Source organism: Mobula birostris, chromosome 6 (genome assembly GCF_030028105.1).
Source record: "Mobula birostris isolate sMobBir1 chromosome 6, sMobBir1.hap1, whole genome shotgun sequence".
Lineage (NCBI taxonomy): Eukaryota > Metazoa > Chordata > Chondrichthyes > Myliobatiformes > Myliobatidae > Mobula > Mobula birostris.
In genome coordinates, this window is record NC_092375.1 from 168,134,612 (window position 1) to 168,155,597 (window position 20,986).

Genomic DNA, 20,986 nt, shown 5'->3' on the forward strand with positions numbered 1-20,986 from the left:
TTTGAGGAGTATGCAAAGAATATCATGGACGAAATGAATATCTAATGAGGATGTCATGAACAGAGCAAACACAAAAAGAGAAATAATGTATGAGATCATGAAAAGGCAACATGACTTCATTGGACATGTGATTAGGAAAGAGCAGTTAGAATGCACGGTAATTATGGGAAAGATTGAAGGGAAGAAAGCAAGTGGAAGACAAAGACAAATGATGATAGAGACAGCAGCCAGGGAACTGGAAATAAATACTAATGAATTGAGCCATGTGACCCAGAGCAGGATTGTGTGGGCCATGGCAGTCAAAGCTCAAACTGGGCATGGCACCTGATGATGATGATAGCAGGTATAGGGAGGCAGAAACAAATAAGGTACTTATGGAGCATAAGAAATGCAAGAGAACACAAGGAAGAAATCAGGAGGAAAGAAGACCTGAGGTTGCTTTAGCAGGCAAGGAGAATTACCCTAAGGTTTCTACAGATAAATTAAGAGCAAAAGGATAGCAACAGACTAAATTTGTCCTCTGGAAGATCAGAGTGGTCATCTATGCATGGAGCCAAATGAGATAGGGGAGAACTTATATGGATTTTATTGCATCTGTATTTGCTGGGGAGATGAAGCAATGTAGCAGCAAGGTTGTGGACCCCATACAAATTACAGAGCTGGGGGTGTTTGCTGTCTTGAGACAAATTAGAGTGGATAAATCCCCAGGGCTTGACTATCTGTTCCCTCGAAACCTATGGGAGACTAGTGCAGAAATTGCAGAGGCTCTAGAAGAGATACTTAAAACATCCTTAGCCACAGCTGGTGCTGGAGGATTGAAGGTTAACATGCAGTTTTGTTGTTTAAGAGGCTGTAGGAATAAGCTCGGAAATTAGAAGGCAGTGAGCCTGAAATCAGTAGTGGGAAAGTTATTGAAAGGTATTCTAAGGGACTGGATATACAAGTATGTGGATCAAAATGGACCGATGAGGGATAGTCGGCATGGCTTTGTGTTTGGTAGGTTATGTCTAACCAGTCTTAGAGTTTTTTGAGAAAGTTATCAGGGAAGTTGATGAAGGCAAGGCAGTGGATGTTGTGTACATAGACTTTAACAAGGCCTTTGATGTGGCTCTGCATGGGAGGTTGGTCAAGAAAGTTCAGTCACTTGGCATTCAAGATAAGTTAGTAAATTGGGTTAAACGTTGGCTTCACAGAAGTTGAACCCAGAGAGTGGTTGCAGATGGTTGCATCTCTGTCTGGAGGCCTGTGACCAATATTGTGCTGCAGGGATTGGTGCTGTGTCTGTTATTGTTAGTAATTTATATCCGCGATCTGTGGTAAACTAGATCAGCAAATTTGCAGTTGATACCAAAATTGGGGGTTCAATGTATTTTGAGGAAAACTATCAAAGCTTGCAGCAGGATCTGGACCAGCAGGAAAAATGAATTGAAACATGGCAGATGGAATTTAATAGAGACATGTGAGGTGTTGTGCTTTGAGAGGACCAACAGGGTATGTTTTGCATGGTGAGTGGTAGGACACTGAGGAGTGTGGGAGAACAGAGGGATCTGAAAATACAGATCCATGATTCCTTGAAAGTGGCATCACAGGTGCCTAGGGTTGTAAAGAAAACTTTTGGTACATTAGCCCTCATAAATCAATATATTGAGTACAGGAGTTGGGATGTTATGTTGAAATTGTATAAAACGTTTGTGAGACTTGATTTGAACAAGATGTAAATCCTGCAAGAAAGATGTAAATGTGATTGAAAGAGTACGGAGAAATTTTACAAGGATGTTGCTGGGACTTGAAGATCTGAGTTATAGAGAAAGGTTGAATGTATTAGGATTATATTACCTAAAGCGTACAAGATTGAGGGGAGATTTTATAGAGGCATACAAAATTATCAGCTGTATAGATTGGATATATGCAAGCAGGCTTTTTCCATAGAGGTTGGGTGAGCCTACAACCAGAGGTCATGGGTTAAGGGAGAAAAGTAAATGTTTGAGGGGGAACTTAGTCAATCAGAGGGTGGTGAAAGTGTTGAACAAACTGCCAGTGTAAGTGGTGGACGCAGGATCAATTTCAACATTTAAAAGAAATTTGAATAAAGGGATAAGAGGGCTATGGTCTGCTTGCAGGTCAATGGGACTAAATAGATTAATGGTTCACCACAATCTAGATAGGCTGAAGAGTTTGGTTCTGTGCTGTAGTGCTCTTTGACTTTATGTACCACATTGTCTGTCTGTTCCCCCTCCCACTTTAGAACGCTGAGGACCTGATCCGAGACATCCCAGACCCTGGACCCTGGGAGGCAAGTGCAATTAAACGTGCATTGAATTAGAATAAGGTGAAACAATAACAATGCAGAATAACGAGTATAGGCTGCCAAAAAAGTGCAGGGCAGATAAAGTGCAAGATCATAACAAGGTAGGTTCAGATTCAGTCACAAACAAGAGAAAATCTGCAGATGCTGGAAATCCAAGTAGTACACAAAATGCTGGAGGAACAGCAGGCCAGCCAGCATCTATGGAGAAGAGTATAGTTGACGTTTCGGGCTGAGACCATTCAGATTCAGCTTTATTGATCACATTTACATCAAAATATACAGTGAAATCTGTTGGTTTTGTTTAACAACCAGCTCAACCTGGGCATGTGCTGGGAGCCAATGTTTGTTTCCACACATTCTGGCACCAACATAGCATGCCTGCCCACAATTCTCAGAGGAACAACACAATACAACAACAGCAGCAGCAAAACAAGCCCCTTTCCTCTCTCCCACCTTCCCCTCCACCTATCCACACACATGATCATCCAACTCCAGGACAGGCTACGGCCATCAGGCTTTGACTTTTGGGCCACTGACCAACTATTGGGCTTCTATCTTCATCAACTGGCAGACTAGCCTATGATGCAACCTTGAACTCCAGGCTCGAACTTCAAATATGCCGACTGAAAAGCCTTCTTGCCTCCTGTTTGCATAGACTACTGGTCATTGGCCTTCAAGCATGGAGCAGAGACCTGGACTGCAGATGTTTTTTTGTCACTGGCGTTCAAGCATGGAGAGGAGGCCTGGACAGTAGGTGTCCTTCATAAACACGAGAAATTCTGCAGATGCTGGAATTCCAAAGCAACACACACAAAATGCTGGAGGACCTTCTTCACCAATCTATATCACTGGACTTTGGCACTGATTTAGAGGCCTGACCCCTATCTTCCCCACATATAGTAACTGTTACTAAACCCTAACCTGACCTTCAACTCTTCTCTCTGTCCCCAAAGCCATCTCGAAGAAGTTAAAAGAACTACTAAGTCTGAGCCATGATCCTGAAGGAGACCATGGCTCAGCACCATCTTAATCAAAGAAATTGAGGCCAAGGGTCCATTTTATCACACAAAAGGTCCATTCAAGAGTTTGATATAGTGGAATGAAATGGAGGTAATGGTATACCTTTGAACAACTTGAAACCTTGTTGGCAGAAAAATGATTTAGCCACTCAAGTCCCAGATTTGGTTGGACCACAGTAAACTTATAAGATCTTATTCACTGTTGCTATAATGTATTTATTATTCAAAGGTTTTCTGGAAATGTATAGATCATGCCAGTTTTTTTCTTTTCCATCACAAACTATTCTTAAACCACCTTACAATGCCTTCTGTAATAATGTGTAACAAGTTCATCAATGTTTTTTGGTCACAAGGATTAATGCTCTCTAGTCAGATTTTTTTCCTTCTATTCTTTCCCTTCCTACCAAGCCAGACTTCCCATATGTTACTTGTTATCGTAATCCTGCACTCCACTCTTTGATGAGATTCTCTTCCACCTCCTTTTCTTACCTGTTTTAGCTGATCTTGTCAATAAAATCCAGTTCCTATTCACTTGAAACTATTTCAACCAAGTTCTTAATCTCCCAGTTGCTTCCTGAGCTAAATGTTAGCTGATATTGTTCACAATTTTCCTGCTGTGATACTGCTATTCCCACTTTGAGAACTGTCATTATCACCCACTTCTTTTTAAACCGAAAATACTTAATTGTGGCATTTAACCACTGTTTCCAATCTGTCTCTCTTATCCAGTGAAGAAGGTATCACTGCCCAAATCCATGCCCATCTTTCCTTAGTTCTTTGATTGAACTGTGCTTTTAACTGCCTTAGCATTTAAGCTCTGGATTTTCCTCTCTATTTCTCTCCTTTAAATGTCTGTTAAAACACAACTGTTAACATAGACAATACCAGGTGCCCAAAAGCCCTTTAGGGGCTCAGTTGTCAAAACACATCAATTTTAAGCAATTCTTAACTTATAGAAAGTGCCTTAAGTCATAGCTAAATCATTAATTACTAATATGCTTGTCTAATTAAAAGTGTTATGCATGGATAAGAATGTAAGAAATGTGTTAACTGGCAGTAAATGTCAGATGAAGTGCTATATGTGAGGTCATAAAAACAAACTTATTAATTTTCATTTTAATATGCACGAAAAACTAACAGTAAATCAAAGCACAGCCTTTTATAAATGTTTATCTCATTTCACTATACGGAAAAATAAACTAGCAAAACAGTTTCTGTCTTTAGTTGTATTTTCTTACTGAAGTACAGTATATTAATTTCCAAGAATTAAAGTGTGCTATTATTGTGCCTGCAGATATTTCAGGTTTCAATTGTAAATCCAATTCCAATGATCTTGGTTGAGTTTTTGTGTTGGTTGATGGAAGATAGTGTGCATCATTCTGGTGTCTAATCTCTAAGGGCTTGCACTAAGAGAAAATATTTTGGTTATTTATTAAACTTCGAGACTATTTGGAGGTACTTTAAGTTATTGTACATTATATTGAACAAATATAAGGAACAAGCATGTAATATGAATTTGTTGAGTACATAAGTAATTTTAGAGTGTGGTTAAATTCTTAAAATCTGAAGCTTCGTTTGAATCTCAAATAAGAAGGAACTATTTTACACAGACAAACTTAATTAAAGAAACAAACTTTTGATGTCTGTAACACTAAATTTTTTCCATGTTTTAGGATTTTAATGTTGCAACAGGTCCACAAATACTTATACAATTTACTATTCATATAAGCTTTTGTTTTTCTTTTTGCAGTGTGAACAAATCTCCCTCTATATTTTTATAGGTTAGTATTCTCTGTTGTTCCATGTTTTTCCTTTTTTGAACAACATACTTCGACTGGAAAAGGAACACAGAGTCTGAAATTTCATTATGGTGTGCCAACAGTATTTTGGTCATGGCCCAGTGCTGGAAAGTTAGATCAACATACTAAGTGCCAGAGGAACTCAGTGGGCCAGGCAGCAACTATGAAGGGAAATAGACAGTCACGTTTTGGATCAAGACCTTTCATCAGGGCTGGAAAGAAAGAAGGGGGATGGGCAGTATATTTTAAAAAAAAAGTGGGGAAAAAGTTGGAATAAGAGCTGGCAGGTGATAAGGTGAATTTTAGTGAGGGGGGAATAATAGGCAGATGAGAGAAGAGAGTGGAAATGATGTAGAAAGCTGTGAAGTAATAGATGGAAGTGATAAAGGGCTGAAGAAGATAGAATCTAATAGGAGAGGACAGTTGACCATGGAATAAAGAGATGGGGAGATGAGGGGTTCCAGCGTGAGGAATGAAGGGTTGATGGGCAGATCAAGAGGGTGAGAGAAGGGAAAGAGAAGGTGTGATTAGTCTAATGGGATAAGAGGAAAAGGGTGGGGTTACCAGAAGTTAGAAAAATCAATGTTCATGCCATTGGGTTGGAGACTACCAGGGCAGAATATGTGATGATGTACCTCTAATCTACGTTTAGCTTCAACTGGGCAGTAGAGGAAGCCATCGAAAAAGGCATGTCAGTGTGGGAATGGGATTAAAATGGTTGGCCACTGGGACATCATGGCTGTTACTACTTTCAAGTTTGCTTGACGGTTAGATGTTGTCTGAAGGCATGGGCACTAGAGAATGTTTTGTGGAAGGGAAAGACTTGAGCAGATATTGCATGAAAGGGAAACAGAACAGAGCCATTGGGGAGGGAGGCTGGGTCTAAATATAAATGTCACAGATCAGGATTGGGTGTGGGGGAAGATTCAGGTGTCACCAAGTGTTGAATCAAGGGTCTCCTGTTCACTGAATAAATGGTGAATCATTTAGGAAGGGAAAAAGTAAGAGCAGTGTGTCAAGGGGTAGAATTACAGGTGGATTGATTGTATGATTGGGCTTCTGGTTTTGTGTATTGGAACCTAATACAATTAGTTAACAAATAATTGAAGAGGATCAGGTAAGATTTGTGATCCATGGGAGTCAGGACTGTTGGGTTGGGAGCTTGGGGACATAAAGAAGAGCAAGTAAGTTAATAAATCAGACCTATCTGAACCTGGTTCCAGGAAGCAGAAACAGAGTTGATATTTCAGATCTTTGATTCTTCTGGTTCAGATGAAGGACCGTAGACCTGAAACACTAAACTCTTTTTTTTTTTAAATTCTGGCCTCAGAATCTGTGTGATCTGCTGAATATATTCAGCATTTTCTCTGTAGTCATATTCCAACTGGAAAACATTTTCATATTTATAACACTGAAGAAGCAGTGCTGTGTGATTTGAATTTCTAAGGCATTATATTTCCAAGTTGTCACCAAGATATTCCTAATAATGCATTCGTGGAGGGTAAAAATTAAATGTTCCAAATAATCATCATGGCTTTGAAACTTTCACCCTATCTCTCCATTATTGCTGCCTGACCTGCTGAATTTTTTCAACATTTTATTATTTTATATTTCCAGAATTCACAGTAGTTTCCTTTTGAACAAATATCTGTTTGTTAAAATTTAAAGCAGTCAACTGTTAATATAATTCTGATCACAATGTCTGTATGTGTCAGAGCCATTTAATTGCTCTCTAAGGTTTTTATTTTTTTTAATACTTTTGCTTCGATGTTAGACTGTAAACAGTGAAGAGCTTGAGCTACTCCTAAGTTGTATTAATATTGTTTATTACAAGTACATGCAGAGACATGTAGGACTGGCTTGTAACAATTCATTTTTTTTCCACCAGTTGAGCTGCATCTTATTTCTATTCATCTAATGTGCTCCTCTGCATAGTTGCAAGTTCCCAAGCTTCCATTTGCTCACACTTCATTTCATAGTATTGTTAATTTGAAAATGTCATCTTCTAAAATTCAGCATAAATTAATATTTTAAATTAATTCATTGCATTAATAGTTTATATTATAATTTTTTTAAATCAGTGGTGAAAATACAAACGGTAATAGCTTGTAAGGTTATCAAAGGGTCATATATAGTTTATAATGACATACTAAGATGAAAAGAAAATTCATATCACATTCAATTACAAATTTATATTCTTCATGTCTTCAAGAATAGATATGATTTGCAATCAGGTGAATAGGTACATTGGTGAACTGGTAAACATCACCAATTTCTTTATGTTCGCTCTGAATAATATGCCATCCTGAACTGTATAGTCAAATTGTATAAGTTTGCTACAGAACAGTGCGAAGTAAATGCTTTGGTAGTTTAATATTTACGACAGCGTGAAATTCTGCTAGCTTATTGTGTTCTAAATTTTGTTTTAAACTGTAACAGCTTTGGGACTCAGACCCGAAATTTTCGTCTTTATTATGATGGGAAACACTTTGTGGGAGAGAAACGTTTTGAGTCGATTCATGACCTGGTAACAGACGGTTTGATTACATTGTACATCGAGACAAAAGCAGCAGAATATATAGCCAAAATGACAATTAATCCAATATATGAGCACATTGGCTATACAACTTTAAACCGTGAGCCGACAAGCACAAAATGTCTTCCGGACCTCGGAGATGTTGAAGCAGAACCCCAATCTGCCAAAGAGGATGACACACCAGAGGAAAGGGTAAGGATCAAGTTTGCATTACTACTTTTTCTCCAGACTTTATCTGTACTATTCTGTGATTTTTAGACATGATTGACTTAGTTTGTAATGTAGGGTGAATAATTTAATCATGCTTTAAAGGACTGAACAACCACGTTGAAATATAGCAATATGGGTAATGACTCAGCAATTTGTGTATTTCTACTGTGGAGCACTTCTTTGTCGTGTAGTCCTCATATGGAAGTATTATTTCAATGTACATTGCATTAATTGCATCAGGTTCTGTGCCAAGTAAGGGAAAATGTAAGAAATAGGAAGTGCATGCATTGTTGGATTTAGTGTTTGAAGCTGAACAAATAAAATCGCAAACTTGTATTTGAAATGGACACAAGCAAGTAAAATTTAATTTAATTAGAAATGCATCTTTATCACTTCAATTTATTGAGGGGAGTTCTTTCTGAAGGATAGTATAGATTTTATATCTTTCACGATTGCTGGTCCTTTGATTGTCTGCTTAAATCTGCATTTTCAAAACTCATTTTGCATTTTGGGCAATAACTCTTCAGCTACTAAATATCCACTTTTTGATACCCTAGTACTTATTAAAAGCATATACCTCATCCACTACGACGATTTCTCAATTGAGCTCTCATCTCAGCAGCTTTAAATTTAAGAACAGTAGACCAAAACAAATATCATAGACAACAAATTCCGCCATTTGTTCCTGAAACATTGTAAGGCCCCTGCCCCATTTGCTAAAATTGTACCTTTTTCCAAACAGATTGTGCAATGCAAGAAAAATGTCATTTCTCCAATTGCTCTTTGCCTATTGCAAATCATTATAAATTCTTCACTGTGTCTCTCTGAGATCAATTTGGTATCTACTGTACCCAAGCTATGTGTTACAGACTGAATTTTGCAGACTTATTCTTCTGAAATGCATTTTAATATTTCAAGTGTTGTGAAATTACTAAATTTTCAGGATTAGATATAGATAGATACTTCATTGATCCCAAAGGAAATTAGTGTCACAGTAGCATTGCAAGTGCACAGATAATAAATATTAGAAGAGAAGTAGAAAGAATAAAAAATAAGTTACCACAGACAAAAATACTGAAATTTAAAATCAGTTGAGGTTACTTCCCCCCCCACCCCCCGCAATTCTTATAAGTAGCCAATGGAAGTTTAGTTTTGAAATTCCTTGCTAATTCACATTTTCTGTAAACAGTATTAACTTACAGGAAATTTAATACTTATAGAACTGCTCAATGACATAAATGCACTTTACAAAATAGAAAAGTATGCATCAGTAATTTGTAGTTGCATCAGAATGTTAATTTATTAAGCAAAATTCTTCAGAGTGGAAAAATCTAATGCTAATGGATGGCAATAAAGGTGATGGGACAGTTGATTGGATAATAATTGGTTTTAAAGCGGCACTAGGAAAGATGAAGTAGTGTATTGAAGGATTTCAGGAGATTGTCCAGATGTTGCTCGAAAGTTGCTCGAAAATTGCTCAAGTCTCTGCTCTTGAAGAAATAGAAAGTGAAGAGATTATTACAGGAAGCAAAGTCTGAGAGTGGTGCATTTATTTTTTTTTAAAAGTTGGATGGTTAAGAAAAGACAGGACATGTTGTACTTTCAGGTAATAATGTGGGTTTCTAATTTGGAGGGTTGGCTTTAGGAAACCAATGAAGGATTTTTTTGAGGATGAGGAAGCAGATTAGTTATGGGCACCAAAGCTTTTGATGAAGAGAAAGCATGTTAGAATATTCAGTATTTATGAGAGTGCTCTGTATAATCAGTGAAATGCTAAATTTACTCTGCAAATAAGGGGAACAAAAAAAATCACTTAAATGTCAAGAGTTGCAAATTGTGTGGAGGAGGTTTTAATATTTCAAAGTTCTGTCAGGCATCCAGTTTATACTGTTTAAAATGTAAAGTGTATTAAAAACAAACACATCATATTATTAGGGACTTGTGTAAACCTCAAAGATACAATACAAATATTTTTTCGCAGAAATTTTGGTTAAGCTTAAGTCTAAAAAAAATTCTTTCAGTTTTTAAATTGAACTGTTTGAGTTTAAGATCCAGATTTTACAGCCTAGGAAGCTGAATAGTCTGGGTCAGATTCTTCCACAGCTCTCATCCTTTAACTACAGAATGGGTGACTCAGTCTGTGCTTCTCGCGTGGAATGATTTACCGCTGTGCACTGTTGCAGAGCTCAAATCTGAGAAAATATCACTTTGTTGACATGCATAGAAAACAGTGAATAATTATTACTAGGTTTGGAACTTTCTAACTTTAGATACTGAACAAATAAATGCTTTTTAATTTCACAGATTATAGGTATGTAATGGAATAACATTTCCAATTAGTTGTGATAACATTTTTAAGGATTTCAAAACATTAGTTAATGTATATATAACATCACTAAAAAGAGGAGATGTATTTTCTCTTAAAACTGTAAGCATCTAATAAGGGCAATTATGGAATTGAGGGAATCAAGTAGTGAGACCATGGAAACTGTACAGATTGAAAAGGAGGAGGTGCTTGCTGTCTTGAGGAAAATTAAAGTGGATAAATACCCGGGACCTGACAGGGTGTTCCCTCGGACCTTGAAGGAGACTAGTGTTGAAATTGCGGGGGCCCTGGCAGAAATATTTAAAATGTTGCTGTCTATGGGTGAAGTGCCGGAGGATTGGAGAGTGGCTCATGTTGTTCCGTTCTTTAAAAAAGGATCGAAAAGTAATCCGGGAAATTATAGGCCGGTGAGTTTAACGTCAGTAGTAGGTAAGTTATTGGAAGGAGTACTAAGAGACAGAATCTACAAGCATTTGGATAGACAGGGGTTTATTAGGGAGAGTCAACATGGCTTTGTGTGTGGTAGGTCATGTTTGACCAATCTACTGGAGTTTTTCGAGGAGGTTACCAGGAAAGTGGATGAAGGGAAGGCAGTGGATATTGTCTACATGGACTTCAATAAGGCCTTTGACAAGGTCCCGCATGGGAGGTTAGTTAGGAAAATTCAGTCGCTAGGTATACATGGAGAGGTGGTAAATTGGATTAGACATTGGCTCGATGAAAGAAGCCAGAGAGTGGTGGTAGAGAATTGCTTCTCTGAGTGGAGGCCTGTGACTACTGGTGTGCCACAGGGATCAGTGCTGGGTCCATTGTTATTTGTCATCTATATCAATGATCTGGATGATAATGTGGTAAATTGGATCAGCAAGTTTGCTGATGATACAAAGATTGGAGGTGTAGTAGACAGTGAGGAAGGTTTTCAGAGCCTGCAGAGGGACTTGGACCATCTGGAAAAATGGGCTGAAAAATGGCAGACGGAGTTTAATACTGACAAGTTTGAGGTATTGCACGTTGGAAGGACAAACCAAGGTAGAACATACAGGGTTAATGGTAAGGCACTGAGGAGTGCAGTGGAACAGAGGGATCTGGGAATACAGATACAAAATTCCCTAAAAGTGGCGTCACAGGTAGATAGGGTCGTAAAGAGAGCTTTTGGTACATTGGCCTTTATTAATCGAAGTATTGAGTATAAGAGCTGGAATGTTATGATGAGGTTGTATAAGGCATTGGTGAGGCCGAATCTGGAGTATTGTGTTCAGTTTTGGTCACCAAATTACAGGAAGGATATAAATAAGGTTGAAAGAGTGCAGAGAAGGTTTACAAGGATGTTGCTGGGACTTGAGAAACTCAGTTACAGAGAAAGGTTGAATAGGTTAGGACTTTATTCCCTGGAGCATAGAAGAATGAGGGGAGATTTGATAGAGGTATATAAAATTATGATGGGTATAGATAGAGTGAATGCAAGCAGGCTTTTTCCACTGAGGCAAGGGGAGAAAAAAACCAGAGGACATGGGTTAAGGGTGAGGGGGGAAAAGTTTAAAGGGAACATTAAGGGGGGCTTCTTCACACAAAGAGTGGTGGGAGTATGGAATGAGCTGCCAGACGAGGTGGTAAATGCGGGTTCTTTTTTAACACTTAAGAATAAATTGGACAGATACATGGATGGGAGGTGTATGGAGGGATATGGTCCGTGTGCAGGTCAGTGGGACTAGGCAGAAAATGGTTTGGCACAGCCAAGAAGGGCCAAAAGGCCTGTTTCTGTGCTGTAGTTTCTATGGTTCTATGTCACAATTTTATTGAAGGTCTGATACCAGTGTATTTGTCTGTTCTCTTGGTTGCTGCGCTCATCATTGAGCCCAATGGAGGAGCATTAAGTAAAGGGTCCAGCTGCTCTTTGCATTTTTAACATTGATTTTCTTGCTACTTTTGTTTTGTATCCTGGCTGATATAGATTAAGGGAGGATTAGGCAGTGCTAAGTCCTATTATCCAGTAACTGATGCGGATATTTCTGTGATCCCTTGCTTGGATGATGACATGCACAAACAGGTACCAGTGCCTGAATTAGGGCTGTTACCATGAGGTCTTATGCAATTCTGTTCACTTTGAATGGTATTGGCAATACTTGGAAAAGATAGGTGGCAAGAGTTGCTTAAACATCTTTAAAAGATCTTGCACATCCATGAAAGTCGGTCAGGTTATCTGCTACAGGACTCCAGAATGCAATGCCTCAGGCCTTCTCATTCTATAGAGTTTCCTCCCCTCACTATCTTGAGGTGATTTAATTCTCTCATCCTGTTACTCCAAGAGGGTCCAGCTGTTTATAATTTTTTTGATAGAAGGTGACTGTTTCAATCTAATTTAAGTTTCTTTTGAGAACATTCTTGCATTTTGAAAAGATCAAGATCATTTTCAGTTAATTTTGACACAGTTATGTGTGCTGCCTGCAGTTTCACTAATTTATTGATGACAATTTCATTAATTTATTGATTCATAAGTTTTCCTACTTAATTTATTGATACAGAGTGCTTGATAATCTGTTAATTTATTACACCATAAATGCACCTCACTCAGTCTAAGAATGTATCAACTGTGGGTGGGCTCTTAGTTTCTGACCTTATCTCTTTCCCCTCACCCCCATTGGGCAAAAGATACAAAAGCCTGAAAGCGTGCACTATAAGGCTCAAGGATAGCATCTATCCCTATGCTGTAAGACTATTGAATAGTCCCCTATTATGATAAGAATGTAGTCTTGACCTCATAATCCACCTCGCTATAGCTACTGTAACAACTTTATTCTACATTTTGTGATTGGTTTCCCTTGCGCTATCTAAGTGCACTGATGATAGGAAATTACCTGTATGGATGGCATGAAGGACAAGTTTTTCATTGTGCTTCGGTACATGTGACAATAATAAATCAATTTACCAGTTTAGTAAAGTAATTTGACAGCAAGGAAACATTTTTATATCGCTGATTAAAGTATTTTAGGTTGCTTTTTCCTTTTTAAAACTGATTGCATTAATTGTGTACAATTATAAAATGTTAGATTTTTTGAGCTTGCCTTTTGAGCACTTTGCAACAGTCTTAAAGAAAATAGGTTATTAGAAATTCAAAGGTTCAAAACACTTGCTATAAAAGCAATGCTGGAAATATTCAGCCAATCAGGAGAGTTGGTGGTAAAGTGCAAATGAGTGGGTATATCGATAAAAATGAGTGGGTAATTGGAATAGATTTGCATAACCTGTGGTATGCTCCAGCCTGTATAGGCTTCTGACTTCATGTCTTTATCAGAACGATCAATATTTTTCATAACGTTTTGTGAATTTGTTGATGAAAGCATCTTTCATGCCTTTATCATTCCACATTTAATTATTTGTTCCAACTCATCTGTGCAGCCTCCTGTTTGCCCCTTAAACTGCATTACATCCAAACTTACGCTAACGTATCTAGCTGATTGATGCCACAACATCCTCTTACTCAGTGTCAACAAGACCAACCAGCTGATTTTTGACTTCAGGGGAAGGAATCCAGGGGTTCATGAGCCAATCCACATTGGGAGATCAGAGGTGGAGAGGGTCAGCAACTTTAAATTCCTCGGTGTTATCATTTCAGAGATATCATTGTTATTATTCCATTTTTTCTTTATTTTTGTATTTGCACAATTTGTTGTCTTTTGCACACTGGTTGTCCACCGTGTCAGTGCTGTCTTTCATTGGATTTAATGAGTATGCCCACAAGAAAATTAATCTCAGGATTGTAAATGTACTTTGATAATAAATTTACTTTGAACTTTTATCTCATAATATGGTCCAAAAGCTGAATGTTATATTTTCACTGATATACATTGGCTCCCAGCTACGTACCTAAAGATCATAAGAGACTAGAATAATACAGCAGGCCCTTCAACCAAACTGGCCCATGCTCTGGTCCTCATCTGCACTTACTCCAGCTTGACAATGTCTTTCCAACCACAGGAACACCAAAACGTGTACACAATGCTCCAAATGCAGCCTCAGCAATAATTTATATAGCTGTAACAATGTCCCTAATTCTAAACTCAATGCCCTGACTGAGTTGAGTCTTTTAAAGATAGAGGAGGGGGAGTGTGCTTTATGATTAACTCACTCTGGTGTATAGACATGACAGTTCTGTCTCAATTCTGCTCACCTGACCTGGAACATCTTACAGTCAATTGTCAACCATTTTATCTGCCAAGGGAGTTTTCCACCAGCATCCTAGTAGCGGTGTACATTCTACCTCGAGCTGTTGTCATGCAAGTACTGGAGGAGCTGAGCATCATGATCAGCAGACACAAAACAGCACACCCTGATGCCTTCCATATCATTGCAGGGGATTTCAACCAGGCAGCTTGAAGAAATCTCTGAAAACTACCACCAACATATTACCTGTGGAACCAGAGGTGCCAACATGCCCGACCACCGCTATACAACCATCAAGAACGCTTAATGTGCCATCCAACATCCGCACTTTGGAAAATCTGATCACCTGGCATTACTTCTACTCCTGCCATCTAGGTAGAGACTTAAGACCACAAAATCATTGGTGAGGACCATAAAGGTATGGTCAGGAGAGGTGGAGGATCGCTGACTGGACTGCTTTGAGTCGGTGGGCTAGACAATATTCAGGGATTCATCTTCAAATCTGAACGAATATGCCACAGTTGTCACCAACTTCATCAAGACCTGTGTGGATGAGTATGTGCCTTCGAGAACATATTTGACATACCCAAACTAGGAGATTCATAATCTGCTGAGGGCTAGATCTGTGGCATTTAAGACCAGTGATCCAGAGCTGTACAAGAAGTTCAGGTATGACCTACGGGAGGCTTTTGTTTAAGAGTGAATAAACAATTCCAAATGATGTTAGAGACTGAATCAGAGTGCACATCAGTTCTGGCAGGATTTGCAGGCCATTACTTCCTACAAGGTGAGCCCTAACGTCATGAATGGTTGTGATACTTCACTCTAAGATGAGCTTAACACCTTTTATGCACACTTTGAAAGGGAGAATAAAGCTCCACCTGTGCAAATCCCTGCACCATTTGGTGACCCTATAAGCTCTGACTCAGAGGCCAACATAGAGAACATATTTCATGAGGGTGAACCCTAGAAAGGCGTCACGCCCTGATGCTGTATCGGATGGGGTACTGAAAACCTTTGCCAACCAGTTGGCAGGAATATTCAAGGACATCTTCAGTTCCCCACTGCTGTAGTCAGAGGTTCCTACCTGCTTCAAAAGGACAACAATTATAAGAAGAGTACTGTGAGCTACCTCAGTGACTATCACCCAGTTGCCCTCACGTCTACTGTGATGAAGTGCTTTAAGAGATTGGTCGTAGCTATAATCAACTCCTGCCTAAGCAAGGACCTGTCGTACTGTAATTTGTCTATTGCCACAATAGGTTTATAGCAGATGCAGTCTCACTGGCACTCCACTTGGCCTTGGATCACTCGGACAATAGCAATATTGTTTGCAGCTCTCAGAATTTAATGCCATCATACCCTCAGTACTAATCAACAAGCTCTAAAACCTGGGCCTCTGTCTCTTCCTCTGCAACTGGATCCTTGACTTCCTCTGTGGGAAACCACAGAGAGTGTGGATCAGGAGTAACATAAAGCGTTTAGCATTGACCAGTGACCAATCCGGCCATCGGAAGATTGAGAGGAGGGGATTTCAATCAGGTCCACTGCCTAAGTAGAAAAAGGCAACAGCAAGCAAGTCATGGCGGCGTAGTAGAGCATTGACTAGTGACCAATCCACATTTGTGATTGATTAAGAAGAGCAAATTAAAGGAAGGCAAGAATAAGCACAATGGCCATCGTCTGAGTGGTGATCTTGTGGCTTCAGCAAAGAGAGGCTTCTGTCAGAGAAAACAAAAGAAAGAAAAGCTCACAATTAAGTTTTTTTCCCTTCCCTTATTTATATCTGCTCAGTTGGGACAGTAGAGATGCCAGGTAGGATAGTGGAATGCTCCTCTTGCAGGATATGGGAAGGCAGGGAGATCTCCAGTGTCCCTGATGACTAAAACTGCAAGAAGTGCATCCAGCTGCAGCTTCTGACAATCCACGTTTAAAGAGTGAAAACTGGAACTGGATGAATTCAGGATCATTTGGAAGGCTAAAGGGGTGATAGATAGGACATATAGAGAGGTAGTTACACCCAAGGTGCAAGACACAGGAAACTGAATGACAGTCAGGAAGAGGAAAGGGGTTAAGGAGCCAGTGCAGAGTACCCCTGTGTTCATCCTGTCAAAAACAGGTTCATCACCTTGGATACTTTTGGGGGGGGGGGGGGGGGGGGTGGACCTAACAAAGGGAAGTCAATGGTCAGGAGTCTGGCTCTGTGACTCAGAAGTGAAGTGGGGGAGAAGAGGCACACTGTGGTGATAGAGGATTCGTTAGTTATAGGAAATGGACAGGAGGTTCTGTGGGCGAGAATGAGATTCCCAGATGGTTTGTTGCCTCCTGGGCACCAGGATCTGGGATAACTCGGATCTAGTCCTCAGCATTCTGAAGTGAGAGGGTGAGCAGCCAGAAGTTTTGGTCCATGTAGGTACTAATGATGTGGGTAGGATGAGCAATGAGTTTCTGCATAGGTAGTTCAGAAAATTAGGTGCTAAGTTAAGGAACAGGACCTCCAGGGTTTGGACCTCAGGATTGCTATCCATGCCATATGCTAGTAAGGCCAGAACTAGGAAGATTGTACAATTATATACCTAAAATGTTGGTGTAGGAGGGAGGGCAGAAGAATTTTGGATCATTGGGCTCTCTTCCAGGGAAAGTAGGACCAGTACAGAAGGGATGGTTTGCACCTAAACTGGATGGGGACTAATATCCTAGTGGGAGGGTTTATTAATACTGCATGGTGGAGTTTAAACTAGAATTGCAGGGGGATGGGAACCAGAGTGCCAGGACAGTTAGTGGAGAGGTTGTGGAGGCAGATGATGGTAAGACCTCAGATAAAGTTGGGAATCAAAAGGTTGAGCATGGTGCAATTAGTGTCGTGAGCTGCGTATATTTCAATGCAAGAAGTATTGTAAGAAAAGCTGATGAAGATAAGGTAATACACATAAAAGTTGCTGGTGAACACAGCAGGCCAGGCAGCATCTCTAGGAAGAGGTGCAGTCGACATTTCAGGCCGAGACCCTTCGTCAGGACTTGAAGATAAGGTAGCTGGTTTACAAACAGGCATTGTGTAGTAAGAAGAGGCTGTTGATAGGGCAAAATTGCAATCAACAAGATGAGTTGCAACATAAAAGGTGGACAAATTGAAAAGGTGAGTACAGAACTAAAGGTGTTATATTTAAATCCACACAGTATACAGAATAAGGTAGATAAACTTGTAGCACAGTTGCGGATTGGCATGTATGATGTCGCCGGTATCACTGAATCATGCCTAAAGAAAGATTATAGCTGGGACCTTACACATTGTATCGAAAGGACAGACAGCAAGGCAGAGGGGGAGGTGTTGCTCTGTTGGTAAAAAATGAAATTAAATCTTTAGAAAGTGGTGTCATAGAGTCAGAAGGTGTTGAATCATTGTAGATAGAGCGAAGGAACTGCAAGGGTAAAAAGGCCAGATGGGAGTTGGATACAGACCCCCAAACAATTGTAAGTCAGGAAGGCAAATTAGAATGGGAGATAGAAAATACATGCCAAAAGGGCAATGTTACAAGAGTCATGGGGGATTTCAATATGTAGGTAGATTAGGAAAATCAGGTTGCTACTGGATTCCAAGAGGGATCATTTCTAGAATGCATATGAGATGGCTTTTTAGAGCAGCTCATGATTTAGCCACTAGGGCATCAGCTATTCTGGATTGGGTGATGTGAAATGAACCAGAATTGATCAGAGAGCTTAAGGTGAAAGAACCCTTAGTGGAAAGTGATCATAAGGCAGAGGTTGATAGATTCTTTATTGGTCAGGGCATGAAGGGATAAAGGAAGAAGGCAGAAGATTGGGGCTAAGAGGAAAAATGGATCAACTATAGTGAAATGATGGAGCAGGCTCGATGGGCCAAATGGCCTAACTTTGCTCCTATGTCTTATGGTCTTATAATATGATCTATTTCACCCTGAAATTTGAGAAGGAAAAGCTGAAGTTGGATGTATCAGTATTAAGTGGAGTAAAGGGAATTACAGAGGCATGATAGAGGAGTTGGCCAGATTGATTGGAAAAGAGCACTGGCAGGGATGACGGCAGATAAAGAATGGCTGGAATTTCAAAATTTCAAGTTTAGTGTCAGAGAAATGTATGCGATATACATCCTGAAATGCTTTCTCTTTGCAAAACATTCACGAAAACAGAGAAGTGCCCCAAAGAATGAATGACAGTTAAACATGAGAACCCCAAGTCCCCCTCAGCTCCTCCCTCCCGCACGTTAAGCGGCAGTGAGCAATGCTCCCCCTCCCCCCACCAGCAAAAATAAATGCGCATTGGTACAATCACCGAGCCCAAGCGTGTGCTAAGCAATAGCAAAGACACAGACCAGAGTTACCCCAAAACTTCTCACTTCATCAGAAAGTCGACAACCCTCAGGTTCTCTCTGTCCCTTGCAAGGGAGAGGGAGATGTCCCCCATTTTCACAGCGAGCGGGAGACATAGCAGCAACCTGCTGGTTTACGATGTTAAAAGTCCATTTTGTCACTTTTTTCGAGCTCTGTGTCCGAAGATCGCAAGGACCTCGGGTCTTCGGGCCCACAGCAAAAGATTTTCCGGCCTCCCTGACAACACACGGGTCCCCTGCCATGACACCGACCGTCGATCCGACCGTCTCCAGAGTCCCGAGATCTTAAGGTTTCCAAACAAAATAGAGATTCTCAGGCCAAACCCTTAGCACGTCGAATAGCGGCCAGTCATGGAACCCTGAGAACAGGTGTAACTCCAGGTCAGGGTCTTCAAAAGAACCCTGAAAGGAAAAAGTAAAGATATTAAAGTTAGAAATAGAGCTGTTTCCAAAGATGCAAGCAAAGGAGTCGCTGTTAGGCGCCATCATCACTCCTAAACTCCGCCCAATTTGGAAGGCACAGGATGTATACATCCCAAAGAGGAAGAAATTCTAAAGGAAAGATGACACAACCATGGCTAACAGAAGTTAAAGTCAACATAAAAGGCTAAGGGAAGGCATATAATAGAGCAAATATTAGTGGGAAGTTAGAGGTTTGGGAAGCCTCTAAAAGTCAACAGATGGCAACTTGGAAAAAGTCACTAAAAAGGTAAAGATGGAATGCAAAAGCAAGCTAGCCAATAATATTAAAGAGGACACAAAAAGTTTCTTCAGATATATAAAGTGTAAAAGGGAGGCGAGAGTGGATATCAGACCTCTGGAAAACGATCCTGGGGAGGTAGTAATGAGGGACTTGGAAATGGCAGATGAACTGAATAAGTATTTTGCATCAGTTTTCACTGTGGAAGACATTAACAGTATGGTAGAAATTCCAGGTGTCAGGGGGCATGAAGTGTGTGAAATCACCATAACTAGAGAGAAGGTTCTTGGGAAACTGAAAGGTACGAAGGTAGATGAGTCACCTAGACCAGATGGTGTACACCCCAGAATTCTGAAAGAGGTGGCTGAAGAGATCATGGAGGTATTAGTCATGATCTTTCAAGAATCAATAGATTCTGGACTGGTTCCAGAAGACTGGAAAATTGTAAATGTCACTCCACTCTCAAAGGAGGAAAGCAGCAGAAAGGAAATTGTAGACCAGTTAGCCTGACCTCAGTGGTTGGTGAGATGTTGGAGTTGGTTGCTAAGGATGAGGTTATGGAGTACTTGGTGACACAGGACAAGATAGGACAAAGTCAGCATGGTTTCCTTAAGGGAAGATTGATAGAGGGGCAGGTAGTGTTGAGGAAGCAAGAAGGCTGCAGAAGGACTTAGACAGATTAGGAGAGTGGGAAATGAAATACAATGTCAGAAAATACAATGCAGACTATTTTCTAAATGGGGAGAAAATTGGAAAATCTGAGTTGCAAAGGGGCTTGGGAGTAATTGTGCAGAACACCCCACAGGTTAACTTGCAGGTAGAGTCAGTGGTGAGAAAGGCAAGTGCAATGTTAGCATTCATTTAAGTTAATCAGTTAAGCTAGACAACATCTCCTTCACTCTCATCCTGAACACCAGCGTGCCTCAAGGCTATGTGCTGAGCCCTCTCTGTACTCCCTTTTCACCTATGACTGCGTTCCTGTGCATGGTTCTAACTCCATAATCAAGTTCGCAGATGACACCACGGTGGTTGGCCTGATCAGAGGGGATGACGAGACTGCCTACAGGGCCGAGGTTCAGCACCTGGCTGCATAGTGTGCAGACAACAACCTGGCCCTTAACACCCAGAAGACCAAGGAGATCATTGTGGACTTCAGGCATGCTAGGAGCCACACTCATGTCCCCACCTACATCAACGGAGGCTGTAGTGGAGCGTGTATCAAGCTTCAGATTCCTTGGTGTCCACGTTTCTGAGGATCTCACCTGGTCCCTGAACTCCTCCATCCTGATCAAAAAGGTGCAACAGCGCCTTTATTTCCTGCGGAGCATCAAGAAAACATCTGTGTCCCAGCATACTGTCGGATTTTTACCGCTGTACCATTGAGAGCATACTCACCAACTGCATCTCAGTGTGTATGGCAATTGTCCCATATCAGACCACAAAGCACTCCAGCGTGTGGTGAGAACTGCCCAGCGGATTATCGGCACCCAATTGCCCACCATTGAGAACGTCTACCATAACCGCTGCCTGGGCAGGGCGAAAAGCATTATCAAGGATGCAA

General features: G+C 40.3%; 1 protein-coding gene across 1 annotated transcript in view; it reads left to right on the forward strand.

Moving 5' to 3' along the window:
* The window catches only part of chn1 (chimerin 1), a 112,360-nt gene that overhangs the window by 48,335 nt on the left and 43,039 nt on the right, over nucleotides 1-20,986 (forward strand). The window contains exon 7 of the mRNA XM_072259642.1: nucleotides 7,566-7,854. Coding sequence (XP_072115743.1) covers nucleotides 7,566-7,854 — 289 coding nt within the window. The remainder of the gene's footprint in view (nucleotides 1-7,565; nucleotides 7,855-20,986) is intronic.